Source organism: Caloenas nicobarica, chromosome 1 (genome assembly GCF_036013445.1).
Source record: "Caloenas nicobarica isolate bCalNic1 chromosome 1, bCalNic1.hap1, whole genome shotgun sequence".
In the NCBI taxonomy this organism is placed as follows: domain Eukaryota; kingdom Metazoa; phylum Chordata; class Aves; order Columbiformes; family Columbidae; genus Caloenas; species Caloenas nicobarica.
In genome coordinates, this window is record NC_088245.1 from 2,700,763 (window position 1) to 2,725,782 (window position 25,020).

The 25,020-nt window shown below is 42.7% G+C and overlaps 1 protein-coding gene across 1 annotated transcript in view; it reads right to left on the reverse strand.

The window, feature by feature from the left end:
• Positions 1-25,020, reverse strand: part of EXOC4 (exocyst complex component 4) — a 415,407-nt gene that overhangs the window by 323,397 nt on the left and 66,990 nt on the right. Inside the window, exon 7 of the mRNA XM_065640979.1 lies at positions 20,949-21,126. Within this exon, the coding sequence (XP_065497051.1) occupies positions 20,949-21,126 (178 nt within the window). The remainder of the gene's footprint in view (positions 1-20,948; positions 21,127-25,020) is intronic.

Here is a 25,020-nt window from a genome sequence, read left to right on the forward strand (position 1 = left end):
GGGCAGTCTGGCCATAAACCAGCAAAGCACTTAAGCACAGACACAACTTAAAAAACACGCCAACGGTCCCAATCACGCCAGACATTTAATTGCTTTTCTGGACTAGGGCCAAGGTTCTCCACTCATTGTAGATCAAGCCCTCCTGACAACACCGATATCCCCATCCATGCAAATCTCAGACCAAGAAAAAAAAAACAACCCTCCAGCAGCATCATTGAAGCCTGATCCCAACTGCTGCTCTATCAGCCTGAACACCACATGATAACGGGGAATTTCTAAACTATTAGCTCTATCCTAGGAATGAAAGGTTTAGCAAGAACCCACTCAAATTGCGATAGATTATAGCACATGGATTCATCACTTACCTCTGCAACTCAGAACGTGCAGGTCAATATTGGCAAATAAATCTCTCTCCACCTCAACACGCTCCTTTTCCTTCAAGTCGGATCAGACAATAACTTGTATCTTTTGCTGCTCTGCTTTTATTAAAAGGTTTGTAGAGGAACCCACGATGGGATATTAAATTTAATTCGTAATATAAGATTCTTCTAAACAACAAAAAAGCTTTTCATGTTGTGCTGAAAACAAAACGACAGGAATGCACAAAGTGACCTTAATAAAATGACATCTCAAACAAACAAGAATATCAAACCTCTTCAAATGAGGTTACAGAAGAGATTTTACATGGTCCTCTAGACTTCAGGAAGCACAAAACCTTCTCTGACCAAATTACTTTCAATTCTTTGCAATAGTGTTCGGAAGAGGAGATCATCACCACCACAGAAAATCAATAGGAACTGTTCCAGACAATAACGCAGCAGCGAGGAAGGACCAGAACAGTAAATTCAGGGAAGACAGGAGTTCAGGGAATGAAGAAAACAAGTGAGCTAAACAATAAAATAGCTACTGAACAGCTTCTGCATCCATCTGACACTCAAAAATAACACGGCTATTTGGTTCATCAACCAGACCACAAGAGAATAAACAGCTGAAAGGATATTACAGGAACAAATCCCCCAAAGAAAACAAAAGGTCTGTATAAATAATGAACCAGAGAATTTCAACATGTAGTCACAACAGCCTTGATGTTGGCTTTCACGGTCTTTAGTTTAGCACATATTATAAGGTGAACTATCCACATTATTTCAAATGAGCAACTTGTCCAAGGTTGTACAGGAAACCAAAGGCAGAATCAGGACTGACTCACGTTCTCCAGCCGGGTCCTCCACGTGCTGCAGAGAGTCTAAAAACATCAATTAATGCCTTGGGAAAACAGGCAATTTACAGGCTTTACCCTGAAGATTTTAAGACAAGATTTTCTCATTCCATGCAAGAACGGAACAACCACGAGCTGCTCATCACTGTACAACATCCCAGAGTATTTATAGTTCGAGCACGACCTCACCACGATGTACGGCACATACGGGCAATAAAATAACAAAGCCTAAAGAGATTAATCTAGCAAAGATGACCACAATCCAAAGATGGGGAGGTTGAGAAGCTGAGGGAGACACCATCAGAAGTTCAGGTGTTGGAGAGAACCTGTGGGTAGGTCACACTTGGAGTGATGTGCCCAGTGCTGGGCTCCCCAGTTTAAAAGAGACATGGACATACTGGGGAGAGCCCAGCAAGGGGCCATGAAGATGGTGAAGGGTCTGCAGCATCTGTCCTACAAAAGGATGAGAGACCTGGGATGGCTCAGCCTGCAGAAGAGAAGGCTCAAGGAAGACCTTCTCAAAGTGTTGGACCAGGTGATGTCCAGAGCTCCCCATCAACTTCAACCATTCTGGGTGATTCTGTGATTTGGTGTCATCTCCGAATGGAATCAAACCATGAAAACCACTTGAAATCACCACCCAATACTGAAATTTAGGTTTCTTAAGATGTCAGTTCAACTAAAACCATTTGAGGTGACATGCCAAGCTGATCTGGAAAAACCTCGACCGGGCTTCACGCAATCTCGTATTTCTAGTGCTTCAAATGGTTCCACATAGAAGAGCTGATAACTGAGATGGGACAACAAAGCAGGATGTTGAACCTGTTTTTTTAGCATAAAACTGCAAATTGAAGTTTTAAGGCTTCGTTATGTTGGAGAAGGGCAACTGTAATAATTTCGACTTTAAACTCTTTATTTGCTGACATCACATTTTACTTTTTATACTGCCAGGGAGGGCTGGGAAACGTACTACTTGGTATTACTGAAGAAGTCCTACAGAATTCTTGTTTGGCATTTTCTACTTGTGTTCTTTTTAATATACTGAAGCTGGTTTTAGTTAAAATAGGAATTTTTTCCTTCTCTTTGATGAATCACAGAGGTTAATCAAATCCAACCTAAATAGCACCATTACTGTGAAAATACACGGACAGAATGAGGAAAAAATCGTGTCTTAAACCCAAAGGCTCCTTTAAAACAAATGAGCCTACTTGGGGCCACTCTACCGATGATCAAAATGATCAAGTCAGCTCCATTTAAGAGAAACTCTAATTTAGACCTAACTTTTTTTGTCCGAAGGGATGGTCAGTCTCCCAGCAATTAATGAGCCGTTTTCAAGATTGCAAAAATAAGCTGAGGTTCAGCAAATACTTGGTGGAAATCATTTTGGATTCATTAAGTAGCCCAAGCCAGCTTTATTCTGCTAAACCAGCAGATCATTGAAGTGGAGTCTCCCAGGCAGCCTCGCCGGCCTGACGTGCAAAACCAAATGAAGCAGCTGCATAAATGCCAACGTCATCAGGATCTTACCGAGAATCTTTAAAAACAACCATCGGGCTCTTTAGTAAAGGAAAAAACAAGAAATATGAACTCAATTACAGCCCGGTGCATCTAAAAAAGTTGACAATTACCTTAAAATGATCAATCTTGCCCTTCAGATGGACCAGCCATTGTTTGTTGTGGTGGTTTTATTGTCGTTGTCAGTTTGCTTTTGGTTTGGTTGGTTTTAGTTTGCTTGGTTTGGGGGGGATTTTTCTCGTTTTGTTTTGGTTTGTTGGGTTTTCTGGTTTTGTTTCAGTTTGGGGTTTCTTCTTTCATTTTGTGGGGCTTTTTTGGGGTTTCTGGTTATGGTTTGGTTATTTTTGTTTTGTGGGGCTTATTTGGCATTTTCTGGTTTTGTTTGGGGTTCTGTTTTTGTTTGGTTTGGTTTGTGGATTTTTGGAGGGATTTCTGGTTTTGGCTTGGGTTTTTTTGTTTTGTGGGTTCTGGTTTTGTTTGGTTTGTGGGGTTTTTTTTGTGTTTTTGTTTCATTGGTTGTTTTTCTTCCTTCTCTTGCACCACACAAACATAAGACCCCAAAACCCCCCATATTTGTCACTCAAATTTAAAAGGAGCAACAACCCCTGCAACCACTGTCAGTGCAACATCGTATTTTTCTTTGGGCTACTGCAGCTCCTTCAATACCACGTAGAACCTTCTCAAGCAGGCACATGATGAGCTGAGCTCCAAAAGGTTGATCGTGTGTTAATAAAGGTATTTTAAATACTCTACGCACCTTCAAGAAGTTTTGCCTTTCCAATATCTTAACCGGGACCACAGTGAGAAGATAAAGACATTTTCAGCGGGTGGATGAACGGGCATGCGGATGGAAAGCTGGGGGTGTGAACAACCCTGTTCAAAACAGAACTGGAACTGGAAAGTGAAGGACATGAGCTCTTCAAAAGATCTTTTGTCTACAAGACAGCAAAAATTTTTACACAATTTTTTAAAAAGTTTGCTTTCCCTCTCCCATTCCACTAGGGCGCGTTTGACAGAATCGGGATTATAATCACAGGACTATTAAATTATCTCTGCATGGAGCTGGAAGAGTTGCAAACAATACCAGATATATCTGATTAACCCATACAGCACTTCAGAGGTTATTCCAAGAGTAAAAGCACAAAAAATAAAATGAAATACCACCCACTCCCTTGTTGTTCCCTTGCCAAACACACACATGTTGCACAAAGCTTCAGCAATCTATCCCAAGCTCTAAATTATGTTTGTGTATCGGACCAGTATGCACATACAGCAATTATTTAGGTATTAGTAAATCAGGACTATATTGAGCAATTAGACTGACCAGTATGTGAAACTGTTCACCTCAAACTGGGTCTGGAAGATCCATCCTGCAAAGCAGCTGGTGTCATGGGGCCATTTGATGGATCTTGACCTTGTAGACTCTTTCTAAAACTCAGCTTACCTATTGGGGTTTTTTTCCCCCTCATTAAAGGTACTGTTTTGTCTTCAGTTTAGCCTACAAAAGCCACATACTAATCTGTTTCCCAGCCAGGAAAAAAAAATACTCTAAATTAACACATTCCCCTAAAGTTAACTGTATTGCTCTACCCTGAATTTATTCACTCACTTCATTACTTGTGTTTTCCAGGACTTACCGAGTTACAATTCAGAGGGTGCTGCGGCTGAGAGATGTTAAAGGGATTTGCATTCCTTCTATACAACCTTCAGAATGAAGCCAAACACTCTCAGTATCATTAGTACAGCACAACATGGTGCATCAAAAAGAACAAGCCCCTAACATATCACATAATCTTATACAGACCATGAAGAACTACTACAACTTGTGCAGGAGAGTGTTTCTATACCATTAATTAATATGTGAACCTTTAACTCTGTCTTTACGGAAATTGTCAGTTATATAGCTCATGACAACACTAAATGCAAAAATAATGTTTAACAAAACCTTCGACCTGAACCCGTGGCCTTAAAAAAGCACTAACAGACAATATAAATTTTACATTTCTCACTGATCAGAGGAGGCTGAAGTTTTGGGAACGTGTAGCACCAGTTCCAACCCCCAATGAACTGTCCACTCAACATCACAATAAAGATTTCTCAAAAGGCAGAACACATTTGTGTGACCTTGGAGATAAATCTGCTAATCTCGTTCCCATCTGCACCTGCAGGATCCTTTCACTTGGGTATTTGATGTTTGGATTTTCGTTCAAATGACTTTGCAGAGAATGTCAATACATGGCCAGGCGGACGGTGAGAACTAGGAAATGATTTTGCTTCTGCTGGTGTTTGACTACAGAACACATTTAAGCCTGTTAATGCAAAAACTCAGATTAACATCTAGCTAGTTTTCAGAAAACGCAGGATTTATAAAGGGAGTGTAGACACAACAGCAGATATAAAGCACACATAACCAAGAACATCTCTCAGCCTCAATCACTGAAGAACATTAAACCAAAGAACATTATGCTGCAAGAATCACTGGTAAGAAAGAAAGGTGGGATTTGGGAATACAAGGAGCAAATTCTAACCTGCTTTATACAACCTGCAGCCTCAGAGAATTTAAAGGAATCACACAGGTTGCGATTAAGGGAAAACAGCCTTTTAAGTTGCTGTACAAAACTCTACAAATCACATCTTCATGATCTATATATACATTCAGATGCATTAAAGTATCCATTGCCCAGAGATGCAGAGGTTTTATTCGTCCTTCCAAATAACTCTGAGATACAGAGAGTTTAAAATCACAAATTAATAATTAATAGAAGCGTAAAGAGAATGACGGTTCTAAGTACTTTAAGCAAAGCACTAAATAGTTGCTGGTTTCAGAGTCCTGTCTTGAATCACACGTGGAGTTATGTGACTGAATTCTCTCTCCTTCAGTGCTAATTCCCACTACAAAGCTGAATCAGAAGGATATTTAAATTTAGACTATAATGTTATATTTTCCAGGGCCTTGGCCTATCCCTACACAAAAAAAACCTGCACAAAATTGAAACCTAAACATGCGCCAATTTTTTTTTCTCTTTTAGCAATTTAACTGCTGATACAAGTGTCCCATCCCCTGGAACCTCTATTTTGGGCTCAGTGTTCCTCTAAGTGTGAAGGCAAAACTGCAGTTTATCTGAAACATATTTACAAACGTATCTTCTAATTGCCCAAGCACCGGATGTTAAGTGCCAAAGAACTTGGAGGCAGGCAGGACACTGAAAAAAACCAATGTGTTGAGATGAATGCCTTGAAATTCCACCTGTCCCACTGGAAACAGAAGTGTCCTTTACAAAATGTAAAATCATCTCATAGAATCACAGAATCATTTTGGTTGGAAGAAACCCTTGAGACCAGCGAGTCCAACCATTAACCCACCCCTGGCACTGCCCCACGTCCTGAGAACCTCATCTCCGTCTGTCCAACCCCTCCAGGGATGGTGACTCCAGCACTGCCCTGGGCAGCCTGTTCCTATGCCCCACAGCCCTTTGGGGAAGAAATTGTTCCCCAGATCCAACCTCAACCTCCCCTGGCGCAACTTGAGGCCGTTTCCTCTCATCCTAGGTATGTAACTTAGGGAGGTGTCACGGCCCCAAGCCTGACAGTGTTCAAGAAGAGACTGGACAACGTCCTCAGACACACGGTGTGACCCGTGGGGTTGTCCTGTGCAGGGACAGGAGTTGGACGCGATGAGCCTGGTGGGTCCCTTCCAACTCAGGACATTCTGTAATTCTAACTGCCTTGCAACACAGAAAAAAGCTGAAGCTTCTAGAGTAAAAACGTCACTAACTTGAAAAGACCAAAAATCTAAGTCTGCTCATCTTACATGATACTGAAAAGCCACAAACAATATGGTTTGGACATAAAATAGTTTGGGTTGCAAGGGACTTTCAAAGCTCAACTACTCCAGCCCCTGTCATGAGCAGGGACATCTCCACCTGGCTCAGGTTTAAGACGAACGTACCAACACAAACCCAGACGCTGCTGCTTTCCACGGATGGACCCGCAGGAGTTGAACGGCATGTCCGATACCCCATGGCAGACAGACTGAAGGACATCGCCAGCTTCATCTCTAGTCAAATGCAGGGATCTGTACATACTAAGAGGGACATATTAGCAGCACCATTATGGAGGGATCACAAAAGTTCTCAGAACGCTCTCTAATGCAGTTGTCACACCCACAGATCTTTGGTAACAACTTAATTTTTCATATTAGGACCAAGACAGGCTGTAAAAGGAAAGACACCATCATGAATTAAGATAAATTATCAGGAGAGGTTTGTATGAGACAACAACTCAAAGGCGCCACCATTTATCACTTTGGCAGGTAACGTGGTGGAGAAATGCAGGGGTTTTTTTCCCCAACAGGGCACTGGGCATGGGACACACTGATTAAACCGCATGGGAATATAGTGCCAAATCATTGTAATAAAGTGAGATCATCCTTCTACTGTGTCCTAGCTAATCGTGTGTAAATCTACTAGTTTATTGTGTTGTCCTTCGAGTAAAAAGGGAAAGATCACTGATATTCTGCTTAAGGGACCACTCTGATTTATCTGTTTACTGACCCACTAGGAGGTGTAACTGATTTGGATTATTCTTCCCATCATATGCAACAACTTGCAACCACTTAAGCCTAGTAGAGAAAACTAATGATACCATTAACCTTTCTGCCATGGGAATGAATCATCAAGTGGTAGATAAGAGTTGTGTTCATAATTTCATCTTGGGTGTTGAAACAGGGACACAAGTCAGTCCGTGGAAAAGAGAACACCCAGCCCTTGGTCTTTCACCCTTTGGTCTGATCTCCTGCTCCGAACCTTTTCCAAAGGAGGTTTAACACCAGAGACTTGGCCACCAGCAAGACCAAGCAAACAGCTCCCCAGCTATTAAAAAAAAATAAAGTTAAAAGCTACACAAAGCTTTATTTTTCTTAGAGGTTTACCCTCCTCCAAAATCACGTTGTTATAACGCAAAATTAGGTCTGGGATTTTCCAAAGTATCTCAAGTAATTAGTCGCCCAGTTCCCACCGGATTGCCAAGGGAGTTAGAGCCTTTGGCTTTTTTAGAAAACTCCATCCATCACAGAAATTCATAGTACAGTTCAACAGAAACTGCAGAAGAACAAGCCCTGAGTTGAGCACCGGTTCAGAGTTATTTTTCAGGCACTCGACAGGGTCCCTTGGCCACCGCCACGTTTTCCACCAAAAAAAGCTTTGGGAAACAACATTTCAACCACAGAAACCACAGTAAAAAGTGAGCGGTGACATTACATTACACTGTAACCCTAAAAATAAAAGACAATAAAAGCACCAGAGCCGCATCACTCCAAACCACAGCATCTCAGCCAAGCACACATGGATTTTTCATTCTCTTCTCCTCGTGCTGCTCTTTGATTTTTTTTTTTCAAGCAAATGCAAAGCAGAGGGAGTCCAGCTTTTAGTAAAAATGAATTAACAATGCAACACTTTTTATTATTATTTTAATCAGTTTCCAGCTCACAGCTTCAGTGAGAGCACACCAACAATCACATATTTCTTAAGACTTTTCCAGTAAATAAGGACCCCTAAGAGCTTTACAAGGCATTTAATTACATACTAAGAGTAGAATGACTGCATACAGGCCACATTTAATTAACTAATTCCCTCATCTCCCCCTGTTCTCAGGTGAAAACAGGTTTCCATGGTTTCTAGCATGGACACAGTTACTGTCTTTTCTACTCATTTGTTTAGAATCAACAATTAACGTGTTGATTCTAGAATAAAACCTGCACACATATTTTTGCACACATATTCTATATCTTGATGGATATGGGTCTTGCCTGTTCTTCAATTGGGTCTTCAACTCAATAATAATCCAAGTTATATGCAGGGCTGTGCTGAAGACCTGTATTTGAAAAACAAAGTACAGAGAGGAGGAAAAGAAAGGGGATTATCCACAGCCCACCAGCAGCCTCACCAGTGGCTCCATCACCGTTATTTGCTGTGTGAAATCAGAAGCTTCAACTTTCAAGTCTTGCTAAGTGTGATCATTGACTGTTCAACCACAAACATGGCAAATTCATTTCGTAACATGGAAGCGAAGAGCGGTTCTGTCAAGCCTGGAAGCTCAAGCTGGATGATAGAAGCAAAAAAAAAAATCTCTATACGAAACCAATGTGAGACCAACCATCTCCTTCAAGTTTGCACACCAAGACAAGAGGAGCATAAATTAAGGAGGGAAAGGAAAAACTGAGTTTCTCAACTCATATCTAATGAAAACAAAAAGTTTAAGTTGCTCCTCCTTGAAGACATAAGGATTTTACAGGCAGAAGACAGAATGACCACAAAAATGAAGTGCAATTGATATTATTTTTATCACTTTGGGGAAAATGGGGTATATACAGAAGATTCTCAGCTTTATCAGGTTCCTAGAGGCCAGCTTTTAAAGAAAATCTTCGAAGTTACATCCTTAAAAAGAGGGAATGCTTATTTCAATACTGAAATTTGACTCTTAAATTGGAAAACTCACTGGGGTCCTTGGCCTACCAAACCTGTAGGGCCAATGACATCAAGAAATCATCAGGCTGACTTGTCATGTTCTGCATTTGATAAAATCATAGACTCATAAGGTAGTTTGGGTTGAAGGGCCCTTCCCAGCTCCCCCAGTGCCCCCCCTGCCATGAGCAGGGACATCTGCACCAGCTCAGGTTGCTCAGAGCCCCGTCCAGCCTGGTCTGGGATGTCTCCAGGGATGGTTCAGCCACCACCTCTCTGGCCAACCTGGGCCAGGCTCTCACCACCCTCAGCACAAACAATTTCTTCCTCATGTCTGGCCTGAATCTCCCTTCTTTAGTTTAAAACCATCACCCCTTGTCCTGTTGCAACAGGCCCTGCTCAAAAGTCTGTCCCCACCTTTCTTATAGGCGCCTTTTAGTATAGAAAGGCCACACTAAGATCTCCCTGGAGCTTCTCTTCTCCAGCTGAACCCCCAACTCTCCCAGCCTGTCCTCCCAGCAGAGCTGTTCCAGCCTCGGGTCATTGCTGGGGCTCCTCTGGCCCCTCTCCAGCAGGTCCATGTGTGTCCTGTGCTGAGGACCCAGAGCTGGACACAGAACTCCTGGGTACCAGACTGGCCAAGCATGGGGAAAACTGAGAATTAAAATCATCACGTAGCATAAAACAAAGCGGTACGGACTAAATCAATTCCCTTTTCCTGCTACCTCAAGTTCAGCAATTGAGTTCTTCTTGTATCAAAGTCTTTTCCTCCTGAGCTCTCTAAGTCCTATTGTGATGAAGACAAAAGGGTTGTGAGTCCCAGAGGACACAGCCTGCCAGGGACGAGGGCTTTGCAGAAACACCCTGTACAATTATTTAGAGTTCATGTAAATCCCTGAATGAACTTGTATTACCTTCTGCTGGCTCCTGGCCGGTCAAGACACACTGATGTACATGCTGCGTGGCTAGAGAAATACCCACTAAACAATCATGGAAATCAGTATCGCACTTGATAAAGCAGATAAGTGCATATTTCACATTGAAAACTCCATTTTTGTTGTTGCAAATGACAAAAGGATCCAAACAGCTGGCCCACCATGCCCTTCCATATAAGCAGCTAAAACCTAACACGGATTAGCAAATCTCCTCCAGAAAGTCCAAAAGCACATAAAACCAACAAAAAAATAAAATTAGATTGTAAGCTATACAAACAAAATTAAGTTAAGACTTTTTAAATAGTCTTTTTTATTCATTTAAAAAAATTAAATTGGAACATTCAATAAAGAAATACATATGAGCCCATTTCCAAGTCTGCCCATGTCATACGGTCAATTTTGAGCACACGACATCAGCGCCTCCCACAAAGAGCAAGACAGAAAAGAGTTACCAAGTGCAATTCATCTTCCATTTCAGCCAGCAGAACAGAGAAAAAACAGCTTCTCCCAAGTTTATTTCTGACAAGTCAATTTTAAATTCATGTTTAGATGTCAAAGAAACGCTGACTTTCAATGCCATTACCAGGAGACTACTGAGCGTAACAGAAGGATTTGGGGGCGGAGGGGGGCTGTTTGTTCTCAACGTAAATTGGGAATTTGTCATTTCCTGCAAAGCTCGGAGGTTTCGGGCTCTCCAGCCTCTCCCAGCCCCGAGATCACCAGTGAATCAGCAGCCACTCACTGGTGCTTTGCACAACATATATAGAAGCGGAGCCTGTGTTCTCTTCTAGTCAAGTACTTTGGCTAAAACTTGGTGAAAGCTTTGAAGAGCTGAAATCGCTTACGACAAAGAATAAATGCAAACTACATAATTAAGAAAAAATACTAAGGCTGATTCCATGCTTCAATATTTTGCACCATGTCCTGCCAGTCATGTCCATACCCTCAAGCACTATTGGTCCAACCGCTTCAGACTTCAGTCTTTTTAATCTATAACCAGAGTTCATACTATCCATTGAAACATTTATACATACAGAAGTTTAATGACATATTGCTCTAAAATCAGAGCTGTTTGCTGACTTCCTAAATAAAACCACTTCAAAAGGCAGCTTGTCAGCACAAACATAAAAAAAAGGACAAAATAAAATATCAAAGCCTGCAGATGATCAGCAAAAGAGTCATCAGCTATTTTACTGGGTGCTTTGCATATTCAATGTCATCATCCTCAGTGGTGCAGAGGATCCATAATGTCAAGAGAAACAAAAAATTCTACAAACTCTTACTAAAACCACCAAAAACTTTACGCAATATACTCCCTCCCTAGAGTATCAAACCAGGTACAGAAGAAATGAAAGAAATACTTCCAAACCCTCCCATTTGTTTCACTCCAACATCAGCTCCCCCACGGGTGAAACACTGAACGGCATCACCCTGCTGCGATGAGATGACTCAGTCACTTTGACGAGCAGCATGCTGTGAAGTGCATGTTCCTAAAATGTTTTACGTACACGGCCAGCAGTACACAACACATTTCAAAGTGGTGCCTGCGTGTCCAGAGCTGCAGCAGCTTCTGAGTGCAGGTGGACAGAGTCGCAGTTGCCTTCACAAGCACTAAGGAGTTGCTGTTGTCTCACCAGCAGTGTGAGGTCCTCACATACACATGTCAAAAGATCAGAGTGGTTTGGGTTGAAGGGACCTTAAAGATCGGGTTCCAACCCCTGCCATGAGCAGGGACATCTGCACCAGCTCAGGTTGCTCAGAGCCCCGTCCAGCCTGGCCTGGGATGTCTCCAGGGATGGTTCAGCCACCACCTCTCTGGCCAACCTGGGCCAGGCTCTCACCACCCTCAGGGCCAACAATTTCTTCTTTATATGCAGCCTGAATCTCCCCTCCTTTAGTTTAAAACCATGACCCATTGTCCTATTGCAACAGGCCCTGCTCAAAAGTCTGTCCCCATCTTTCTTCTCGGCCCCTTTTAAGTCCGGAAAGGCCGCACTAAGGTCTCCCCGGAGCTTCTCTTGTCCAGCTGAACACCCAACTCTCCCAGCCTGTCCTCCCAGCAGAGCTGTTCCAGCCTCGGATCATTGCTGGGGCTCCTCTGGCCCCTCTCCAGCAGGTCCATGTGTGTCCTGTGCTGAGGACGCCAGAGCTGGACACAGAACTCCTGTGTACCAGACTGGCCAAGCATGGGGAAAACTGAGAATTAAAATTGTCATGTACCTTGAAACGAAGCACTACATCAATTCCACCTTCCACTAGAGCAGGTTGCTCAAAGCCTCATCCAACGTGGCCTTGAACACTGGCAGGAATGTGGCATCCACAACTTCCACAAGTATGGCTCCTTCTCTTCTTGCTCAGGCCCTGGAGCAAGGCTGAGAGTTTGGTGTTGATGAATCAAGGGAAAAAAGGGATAAAGATGGGAGAGAGGTGTAAAGGGATGCATGAGTGTGAACAGAGAGCAATAACAGGCAAGTAGCGTGGCTTGCTGAATGAATGAGGAAGAAAAGAAGAAATTAATACCATTGCAGCCCATTCTGAATTTAACAGATAAAACCTTGGCAATACCTGAGCAGGGTTGAGCTTTCTTGACACGTGGCCTCAGTCCTATGAGTTCATTGCTAGGGGCTTACATGCAAATACACCTGTCTATGAGCACAGAACAACGCAAATAAGAGAACGGAAAGAAATTCTAGAAGGCATTTTTGCTAATGCAGTTTGGTAGTTTCCTATACCACAAATTACTGGAAAAAGAAGAAATCACGCAGGGCCCCCCAAAACAAAGTTGAGATTTCATATCCAGAAATAAACAGCAAGAGCTGGTAAACTTGACAACAAAAAGTATTTTACCTTACGGTTTTGTAAGTGTCACACATGGAAAACGCAAGTACCCAGCATGGGAGAGGAAAGGCTTTTAAGCAAAACAGTTTCCAAACATATCCCTGGGATATCAGCCACTCTCCAACACGAGCAGGAATTTCCCTGCGCGAATCCCAGCGCGGCGCTGTCAGATGAGGCGTCTTGCAGTGAGGACATGATGAGCGTTTGGCCTTTTCCCGTTCGCGGTATTTTTATGATTCTACTAAGAGTGCGACTCGGTGCCTTTAAAGCCGGTCACACAGGGACTACGTGTGAATAAGCTCAGCACATCAAAGGGAGACGTGGTTTTATAGTCCTATAAAAATGTGTCTGCAAGTGTTGATGAACTGCTTGTAGTCTTTCCTAATTCTAGTTGACAGTGGGAATAAAGTGCAGCTGACATGGATAGTAACCAAAAAAAAAAAGGCACATCAGACCTAACAAAGCTGTTCAAGAATCTAGGGAAATGATTAAAATGGAAGATACTGCACATACCCACAGTCAAGTTCCCATTTCTTCTACATCATCCCTTTAACTAACAGTTCGACGAAGACAAAGGCTAACCAGCAATTTAAAGGCTGGAAGTTTTGCACGTCTTATTTAAAATACCCATATTCCTGTTCGAAATTTGAAACACAGACTTGACATGGGGTGTGATGGCCAAGTCACAACCTTCTTGACCATTCTCAGCAAAGTCCCAGCTTGTGAAATAAAAGTCTTCAAGCGACACTATGGGAAGGAAGGCAGCAAAACACTCTGTGCTATCAAGTTGTATAAATTCAAAACTATTTGACAGTGGTCCCGGATTCAAGAGGCACAGGGTTTCACACCAACTGCCAAATATCGAAGCAGGGAACACGTTCGCCCATCCCGTACTCCCAGCCTTTTCCTCACCGCACACTTTCAGTTTAACACCTGCCAGAGCTGAATTCTACTTTCACAACTAAACAGCTTTTTGAAATTATTTACCAATGGGGCTCTTCACAAGAATTTGTGCATCTTCTTCCTCCTTCACATAACAGTTTATGCTTTTAACTCATGTGGATTTAGCTGCTTAAATATTTAGGCATAAACTCTAAAAAGCATTTAAAACTTTGTGACTATGCTCACCTATCAAAAGGTAAATCCTCCTGAAATGCAGAGTTCTTCAAGTACAGAGCACCTTTATGCTCTGCAGCATGGACGGAAGTTTTTTCTTTGCTCATGTATCTGTAGACATTTCACCAAATGAGCTTATCTTTAAAATCTCCCAAACCATAAAACTCAGTGACCTCTTCTGCAATAAACCGCGCAAGGGCCTGTATGCTGTTCGAATAATTCATTTTTATGCAGGGCTTTATCTCTTGGAACTGGAGAGTAAACGTTACTGTTTATCAAATGCATTGGATCAACAGCTCCAGGATAAAAGTGACTCTTGAAACAGAAGCTGATAACAGTCATATTTTCACCGACTTGTGCTGTGTCACCATGCTAATGTCGCGCAGTTCGGTTACCAAGGACCATTCCTGGGAAAGACAAGAATCCAATGTCTGGAGCCAGCTCAGCTCTGGATCTCTTCCAGGTACCTACTACCACAGCAATCCAGTTAATCTTAAACACATTTCAGCCAGAATCATCGTGTTAAAGAAGAAAACAGATCAATTTTGTGCATTGCTACTTCATATTCTTTTTTTTTTTTTAAAAGGACGGTATGATACTGCTGTTGTTCTTGGACTTCCTAGCTGCATAATACACCCCAACGCTGGGAAACCTCTTTGCACTGGCTGACACACTTGTTCACCTTTATCAAGGAAATTTCCACCATCCTGCATTCCAAGTGCATCTTCTTAAGAGCTTAAGAAAGATACATTTTGAAACAGAAAGTAATTGGGTAAGATGACTTGAATTATTAAGTAATTTGGGGCAAATCTATAAAACATTTTCTCAGGGGAGGGGGGACATTCCATACCTTCACGGGAAGCCCAAAATGTAAAGAAATACTTGGCTGCAAAATCATCTCATCCCTCCCCAGATTTAGAAAAACGTTACTCTTCCTGGACTATAAACTTCCACAGAAATTCTCATGCTCTTAGTAGCACATATATGCAGAAAAAAAATGTGTAACGCTGTGCTGGAGTTCATGCATGCGCTGAGTTCACTTGAAATAAGAAATACAAGAGGGGGAAAGCGTTTTAAGTGACCTACTCTAATTATCTCAATTCCATTTTTAAATATCAGCCTCCTGGCGAGTACAATGCTCTCTCTCCATCCTTCATGCACCCAAGATTGACTAACTGCCTTTTTCAAAAGCTGCAGACAATTTCCATAAGCATCGTCCTACCAGCTAAATGACAGATGAGTATTAATGAGACAAACCAGTCAGGAGTCCAAGGGCATCAGGTCCACACATTTAAGTTCCTTTAAAAGGAACCAGCAAGAGTGTCAGGCACATTATTTTGAGGACAACCACAAAACCATTAAGGAGACTTTCTGAACAATAACACTACTTCAAGTTGAAAATATTACCTAGCAAACTTCTCAAACACAGCAGCAATTTCCTACGTTGCTCTGACACTTCAACGAGTATTTAAGACATATTAACACTAACGCCTCTCAACCAAGAATCTTAATTTACTTTACAAGTATTAACCGTGTCACAAATAGTTCATTCATCCTTTAAACGCAAAGGTTCAGCAAATAGAGATTTGGTTACTTATTCCAGGACTCACTTGTTTTAACTGAGGAGTCACAGCATCACGACCGCAGAGACATTCAGAGCTCACACCTGGACATCATTCCTAAGCTCCTGCTCTTGTGAGACGTTTGAGTGTTTTCCACAGTTGTCAGACCTGTGCTGAGTCAGTCAGAATAAAAGCAAAAATCACTTGGTTTCTACACGAGCAGGTACCTCGAGGTGCTGCTCCAGACAGCGGATTCGGCTGATGAAAGCTGCACTTGGCAGGATAAACCCTTCGCTTTCCACCTTCGCGGTGCGTTCCCTCTCTCCTGCTCCTGTGCCAAAATTGACACAGCTCAAGGACCCGAGCAAGCAGAAAATGCTTGGCCAAACCAACAAATAAATTAGATGGCTGTCAGGAAAATGCGCAACACTGCCAGAGTGAGGGAGGAATTCTGGGCTGTGGAAGCCGAAGAAACAGGAGCAGAGCACAGCTGGCTTGGATTTGCATAGAGCTGAAACCTCCACACCTTTGCCATGAGGATGTAGCAGGGTAAATTCAGTACTGAGAGTGCTGAATGCCACTGCCTTTCCCCTGCTCACCTTCCAGGAGTGTATAAATGTAGGAGAAGTTAAATGTATACAGTCCTAAAATTACATACGGCTCTTTGAAGGCAACCGCAAGGCTGATGTGTCCCCCGGTGAAAATGTTTGACACCCCTGGCCTAAGAGGACCAATAATTTTTGCTGCTAATTCACTTAAAAACAACCAAAAAAAAGTGGTTCAGCTTACAGCAGCCAAGCCACTAAATACACCTGCAAGTGCTGCAGCAGTACTCCTGGAAAAGTACAGCACAGCAAATGCAACTCAAGCCCAGCTTTTCAGCAAGATCACTCATGTTGGTGGCCACCAGACCCCACTCTGTACAGCAAAAAGATTCCATCTCCTGCTCAAATCCTGCACTCCCCATCCCTGGAGACATCCCAGGCCAGGCTGGACGGGGCTCTGAGCAACCTGAGCTGGTGCAGATGTCCCTGCTCATGGTAGGGGTTGGAACTCAACCTTTAATGTCCCTTGCAACCCAAACCGTTCTATGCTTTATAATGAGCAATGGCACACAGCCTCTGGACACAGGAGCATCACATGCAAAGCAAAAAGCTTCCTCAGTCAACAGTTTGTGATATCTCCAGCTCTGCAGCAGCGGAACAGTAGTGTGTGGGCAGAGAGCAGGCTCCAATTTCTCTTGCTCCAGTTCCCTTATGGTGTTTCAGCAATGTTTAGGATACTAAATCACACCACTTTTGGAAAACACCCGAAAGCAATAGACAGAAGACCCCAAAAAAGGAAAGTAATACTTGTCAGTGTCTTCTCAGTAGATAGACCACCAGACAGTCTGCTAAAGATACCATGTATGTCCCAGAGCATCTAAGGGATTTTCCCTCTCTTCTGCAGAAGCAAGAAGATACAGACGACTGTGAAAGAACATATATCTGTGAACTATAAATCCTACCGCTACAAAATGAGAGACTTGTAAAATCATTTTGGTTGGGAAAGACCTTTAAGATCATTTAGTCCAACTGTTAACCCAACACTGCCAAGTCCACCTCTAACCACGTCCCTGAGAACCTCATCTCCGTCTGTCCAACCCCTCCAGGGATGGTGACTCCAGCACTGCCCTGGGCAGCCTGTTCCAATGCCCCACAGCCCTTTGGGGAAGAAATTGTTCCCCAGATCCAACCTCGACCTCCCCTGGCGCAACGTGAGGCCGTTTCCTCTGCTCCTGGCGCTTGTTCCTGGGGAGCAGAGCCCGACCCCCCCTGGCTCCAAGCTCCTTTCAGGCAGGTCAGAGATCAGAAGGTCTCCCCTCAGCTCCTGTTCTCCAGCTGAACCCCCAGCTCCCTCAGCCGCTCCCATCACACTTGTGCTCCAGCCCCTTCCCCAGCTCCGTTCCCTTCTCTCAACTCGCTCCAGCACCTCAAGGCCTTTCTTGAGCCCTCAGGTGATTTGGGTGCCCCTGGGCACCATCCTGAGCTGATAACAGGATTCTGTGTACACATGAAGATGTCTTTGATATTTTCTCCAGCAGCAGGCAACCGCACTGAGACAAAATAGCTGAAAGGTGACGTTTCGGAGGAAGCTGAATGAACACTGGTATCATTCAGCAGGGATATGTGCCTCTCTCTTGTTGTGGTACCAAAATACAGTGCTAAAAAAAGGTGAAAGAACTGCTAAACGTTCAGTGCTAGAGGTAACAGCAAGGAGGATCCATCACACCCACATTTGACAGCTGTCAGTCTCCCGACACTAATAGAACAGGACAGGAAAGTCCTTTTCTGGGCTAAGGAGATTTGGCCTAGACTGAAAAAGTAAAGCACAGAAACACTGTGCAAAAAGTAAAGCACAGAAACACCGTGCAAAAAGTAAAGCACAGAAACACCGTGCTGCACCTAAATCCTTCTGCCTTTCTCCCCAGGCGTGTACACAGCACAGCCTTCATCATTTGGGATGAAGCAGTGCATACATAGAATTGTGCAGAAAAAAAAAAACAAAAAAAAGAGTTCCTTCATTGCATTGTCCTGAAACAAGTATTCACGCTGGTACATCGCTAATCACCATTGTAACAGCTCTGTTCTCTGCAGCCAAGTACTTGGTCCCACTGTAATTATGCTCTGCAGAGGAATATTCCACCCGCTCTTACACTGAAGAGCTAAATCAGCTCCGTGTACAAAATGCCAAGTTTAAATTTAAACAAGTTTCAAACCTCTCCTGTCGGTACAGCAATACAGCTACAGGCTAAGCTGGCTCCCATACAAGTAAATAACTTCAAACTGTGTTTTTCTGCACAAGGCTGCTCTAATATTTTGATAAACTGATTTTTTGTTTGTTTGTTTACTAGCACTCTAGTACCCAACTCTAAGAGGTCATTATTCTGGCTCCCTCCTGACAAGTTCACTACAGTTCTTCCATTCTCAGAGAAGGTCAAAAATAAAGTATCTGCACGTTCAGTATCTAGACGTTGCACAACATTGTGCCACCTACTTAATACTACACCACAGTGCTCAGTGCAGTTATTCAGAAATGCAGCTACAAAAGCAAGCTGCTGAAAATAACCCTCTCACATTTACAAAGGACAATTTCCAGCCCACCACGAGCACACATTATTCCTTTTGTACACAACTATAAAGAGATAGCCTTGCTACAATATATTTCACATGCCGAGATGCACAATGTACACGTGCAAAAGGTGATCCATGTGAATTCTGGAGTCGTGTGATACTATTCCAGCACGAAGAATAAACTTCCTTCATTCCTTACAACCTGCGGGAATTGCATCTTTTCCCTGATGCGCCCCACCACAAACTTAATTCCTCCAAATTTTCATCCTCCTCCAACAGCACGCACATTGAAATAAACACTTAAAACTGAGTTTTCTGCTCCCCCACTGCAAACACAAGATAGCCTCTCAAAAAAATATCCTTATTTGGAAAAACAGGATAGAAATAATTTAGTCTTGGGATCAAATGTTTTCTTGCACTATAAGGTAAAAAAAAATAATCCACTCCAATGAAACTAACGTACAAAATACCTACAAGATTTTGAACTAAAAAAAACACGTAAGATTTCCTCCTTTCCATGTCAGTCAAGGTTCATCTCTTAACCTAAAAGAACAGGAGATTATGGATCTTCAAGTGCTGCTTTTATGCACTGAAAAAGCTCTTTTGGGAGCTTTTCTGACTCACTGCAACACCCGCACTGTCAGGCCTGTAACAACAAAACCTTTACAAGTAGGTTGTTATATGTTTCTCAGCACACATTTTATAAAAAGCTTGGTCAAATACTTTCTCCCTGACATGAAAAGCACGTTCACTCTCTACACGTGCACACCTATACATGCTTCCGTATACAAGTTTTATCAATGTTGTTTTGGAACAGCCAGTAAAACTCACTCCCAGTTCCATGGCTCACGAGGAATGAAACCATCTCCAACTCCCACTGCTAAGAGGAATTACCAACCTCGTCATTCTGCTTCACAGAAGATGAAATTTTGGAGGATTCTTATTCTCAAGGCTTTGTCCTCCTGGAGCAAAACCTGCAGAACTCAAAGCTCTTGAAGTTTTTCTAGACATTATAGATGACAAAAAGGTGGTTGGAGGTGCTGCATGCCGAGCCCGTTCATCGTGACCTTAAGTTTAATCCTTCCCTTTCAATAGGGCCAGAAAGTTTCAGTTCTATGACACTCTTGTTTACAAAACCCCTCTCTGGCAGGACATTCCCAACTGAGTTTTTGCAGGAATACTGAAGGAAGACGAAAATTTGTATCATGGGAATGAAAATACTAACTTACTACAAAGACAAATAAGTGGGTAAGGAGACAGCAGACGTGATGAAAAGCCCATACCTTGTATCTACCATGTCCAAGAAGTATATAAATCCCCACCCTGCACACGGTTAGTAGCATTTCTGTACGCAAAAATATCTGTGTGCATCACTGCAGCGTCAAACAAGCATCTAAAGTAACAGCTAAATAGACCCGTGCCCTACAACGCAGGAGCGTGTTGGTATATGAGGCAAAGAGCATTTTTCAAGAACAGGCCAAAGGTGGAAAAACCCTCATAAATCTTGCCACCTCTTGTAAATAACGCCAGGCTCATTTCTTCAACCTCCTCTATCAAATACCGGTTGAGGTGTACATCTGTGTACTATATATAAAGGCAGTTCCAAAAAGAAACAAAGAAAAACCTTGAACGTGCATTTGTTAGCCTCACAGCAAGAACGAGAGAGCCAACCTGTGACAGATTATAGCTCTGCTGCTTGTCTCGGACACCAAGGTGATAGGCACGGTATCAGAATAACGCTTCAGCAAAGTACAGTTTTAGTACGCCACAGCTAAGAATAAGAACCAAATGAGAATTTCCTGAAAACACCCTGACAGCAAGTGTCTCAGCTGACTATAACCAAGGCATAATGACAAGAGAAGACAAGCAATTAGAGCTGTGACACTTTATAAGACAAGCATGACATGGTAAAACAGAACAAAAATGTCACTGTTTGAAAGCTTCTGATAAATCACTTGGTAGGCAAAAAGAATCAACCTTTCCCTACACCATGAAGATGAACCCATATTTTTTATTTTCCAGGTATTTAAGCTCACTGGAGTTTAACAGTCTGTTATAAATGTGGCCACTTACCAAAAATCAAGACAAATTCCAGCGCTGCTGTCTCTTGAGTGTGATGAGAGGTATTCTCTGGTATCCTGCTTATAAAAGCTGTTTCAAGCTGAAAACGTGCCCACCTGAAGGATTCTTACCTGCAAGACATCTTGGATCTTCACCCACACATCAACCATGTCATAGAGCTTGATGTCACCATCATACTGGCTGCACGGCGACGCCACCGTTTGCTGCAGGTGTCCGAGGACGACGGAGTGCGCAGCGGCCACGGCGTTGAATTTGTCAAAGAGAAGTTCCAGCAGGTCCAGCAGTAACCTGTAAACGATCAGGACAACCTCCGCTCAGCTCCCAGGAGGTACCACGGACACGCTGTCACCCAACACAAGTCAGGAGATTGTGGCTTCATCCCCGATCTTGCAACAAATGCCGCATGTAAGCCGGGGGGTGACCGAGCTTCTAACCCTCCCTGGGCTTCAGGTGACCAACTGGGGCTGTTGGCAGCTCAGGTTTGGTACTTCAAAACTTCTAGGGATCTTTTTCACTCCCTCCTCCACACCTGAGTTGCTCATCTTTGTTTTCTACTTAGGGGTATAGCAAAGACAAACGCATTAGTAACAACTGTAACTGTAGTTGAGTATAATGATATTATGGAACATTTTAGGCTCCCAGACACAGGTGCTGACAGGGAGGGACACTACTTTCCTTTTCGTCAAAACTTAGAGTATTAATTAAAAAAAATTATTTACCCATACAAATAGAAAACAAGATACTTATTTTGAATTATGAAGTTACTAATATGTAAGGCTTCAAACAACACAAAACATCAGAAACCTAAAACATCAAGCCTCAACTGTTTCAGTTATTAAGATTTTACCAGTACATGGAAGGTGGTACAGCTATAACGTCATCTACACGCATTCCACTTCATCTGCTCCTCTGGCTTCTTTACTGCCCAATTATTATAATTAACACAGCTTTGCACAGTCCTAAGTATTTTGCGATGCAGCCATGACTCACCATTTTTTTTTTTAATTATTTGGGAGAAGAGAAATTCTGATCAAGTTCACCATCGTTCAATGAGCAACTCAAGTGCACATGTAACCCCAACAAAACGTGAAGATCACACTTCCCAAATCCGTATGTCCATATATTTCTAGCTCTGACAGTCTCCATCACATCCCACTGCAGCAGCTCAGGAGTGAGCACAATACAGCAACTTCTTGGGGATCCCACGTGGATCATTCACCTACTAAGGATGTCAACTCCACAGCTCCAAAGTGAAGCAGAAAAGCACCTTGATTCACCAGAAAGAGCCAGCGGATGAGTCTGAGAGGGCACAGTGGGGCACAGCAGAACAGTTCAAGCGGCCACATGTATGTCATTAAAAATAAAGACGTGTCTAGGAATCATTGTACTAATCAACATCGAAAAACTAATATCGCCATACCTTGATTATGGAACTAAGACATATATTTAAGCAATCCAATAGAAACTGCTGGATAGATCATTTTTCTTCATATTTAGGAATAGAAACCAATGCCTAAAGAAAAGTGTTGTTGGTACTACGAGAGAAAACTTTTTTACAGGTCTTTAGAAATTTAAATAAGATGCTGGCAGGGGATAAATAGAACTATAAAGAACATGATCGTAAAGACAGCACCAGAAAAAGAAAAAAAGGGGTATTATCAATATTAGCAGCATTACATTTTACATACAGGAAGGGCCAGTGTGGAAGTAAAGCCTTTCTCCTCCATATGGGCTTTACATAAAGCTTAATAACTACCCTGTCCATGCAAAACTGAAAAGCTGTTCCTGTGGAGAGACTCATCCATCTTCATCCTGCTGTCCCACCACCAGTGCAGGACATGGGACAACATGCATGTGAGGCTGCTCATTTCTCCTTCAACCCACTCTAGGACATGGGAGAGGCAAACATTGCTTCAACAGATATATATACACATATACATATATATATACACACACAGCGCGATATTTTTATGTATATATACATATATATAACTTGTCATAGCAAGTGACTGAGAGGCAGTTGGGACAAGTGGCTGGTCAGCCAGACAGAAAGAGGAGGAAACCCAAATCTAGAACAACTTGGAAATGGGGTTTTCATGTTTGAGGAACTGACATGCAGCCTGGGTTGATATGCCAAAGATCATGTTATAGGATCAAATTATAGAATCGAATGCCATGGAGAAAAATTCATCAGTGCAAGCCCGACTTCTAATAACATCCCTTAACCAAGGAATTTGTAGTTATCCATATACCTCCTTGCTGCCCCAAGAAAGAACAGTTCGGCAGGACTGAACTAGTGGGATAGTTTGACAAATTCATTTTTATTGTCCCTAAGCAAGCCTGACCTCACATTATCAACTTGTTTACGGAGCCATTACTACAATACTACTATACTGAAAAGAATTCAACATGATCTACTTGAAGATACCCCTGAGCATTGCAGAGGGGTTGGACTAGATGAGCTTGGAAGGCCCCTTTCAACCCAAACTATTGTATTACTATATTAATTATTTGGATTTAAATTCCAGTGCCTTCCTATTCTCATGTTATAGACTGATCGACATTAATCTCTCCCACCCACGCTCTCCAGGGGTTCTAACTATCAACCCAGTATATTTTTCCATTCTCAACAACATCGTATTTCAACATCTCCCTGTTTTCAAGTCTGCCGGCACCTCTAATTTTCCTGTCTTCTCAATCTAACAGGTCATCTTTGCAACAAGGTGACCCAAAAGAGACGCAGACACAGTCGGTGTCACACAAACAAGACAAAACAGCATCAAATCATATGGCCCAGATTTTACATATATGGGGTTGCAGCACCAAGTGACCTCAATACAACATGTCCAGGGAATGACAGGAGAACGGCTCGGGCAATTTGTCAGAGAAATCTCATCACCCCTTCACCGAGAAATACAGTAAATATGTTGAGAGGCAGCGACACACACTCCAAAGCAAGTCCCACCGTCTGGGCAATAACACAATGAATTGATGTGGAGCGACTGCTGACACCTGAGCGAGGTCACTACCGACAATTCGTGCATTTTAGCAGCAATCACGTCCTTTGCCTGGTCAGGGTGTTGCTGTGTATGTGATTTCTGCGTTTATTTTAAAGCCCCAAGATGAAGTAAAAAGCCAGAAGTGTATTATGAACACGTAGGGAAAAGTGCATTGAATCCGATTGATAGGATTTAGTAGTAAAATTGTCAATACACCTCCACTTCCCAGGTGGATTTTTAACTACAATTAAAGCTCTGGTAATGTATCCCTACCAAAATCCCATATACATCCAGATTATTTTGCTTGTCTATTCAACAATGTTTTGTAATTCAGAAGAGACCCACGGGTTCATTAAGATATAGCAGTTCTCCAAGCTAATACAACATGGCTTTTTCTACAATACCCTGTTCTCCAAAACCCAAGATATACACCGTCTTTCAAAAAGATGGACCCCATTTGAAATCACTGGTGCTTTGAAATTTGCTCCATCTTTTTGAAACACCCTATTTCTAAACATGCAGGTACTACCCATGCTCTAATGAGCCACTTCTCAAGGATAAGAATGGCAATTCCTACCTTTAAGCCCTTTTACATGAACTTTCTCCAAACACAGATATCTAAAAATTTTAGGAAGCTTACCCAGACTTTAAGAAAAGGCCACTTAAACTAAAGCCGAGGTCGGCTGCCATGAGGTGAGATTCAAACATAGCTTTAAAAATTATTTTCCACCACTAACAGGGAACTACTAGAAACCTATAACAGCCCTTTACCAGGTTTTACTATCTTCACATTCACATTTCAAGTGCACATTACTAAAACGGATTTATATTCATAGCAACCTATATTCCAGCCTAAGACACACTGTCTAGTTAGGCCCATCCTAAGTCTTTTACCCTACCTGACCGTGTCCATGTCTCAGCAACCCGACTTGGTGCTGGGGAGGCCAAACCTCAAATCCTGGGGGCAGTTTTGGGCCCCTCAGGCCAAGAAAGGCCTTGAGGTGCTGGAGCGAGTTGAGAGAAGGGAACGGAGCTGGGGAAGGGGCTGGAGCACAAGTGTGATGGGAGCGGCTGAGGGAGCTGGGGGTTCAGCCTGGAAAACAGGAGCTGAGGGGAGACCTTCTGATCTCTGACCTGCCTGAAAGGAGCTTGGAGCCAGGCGGGGTCAGGCTCTGCTCCCCAG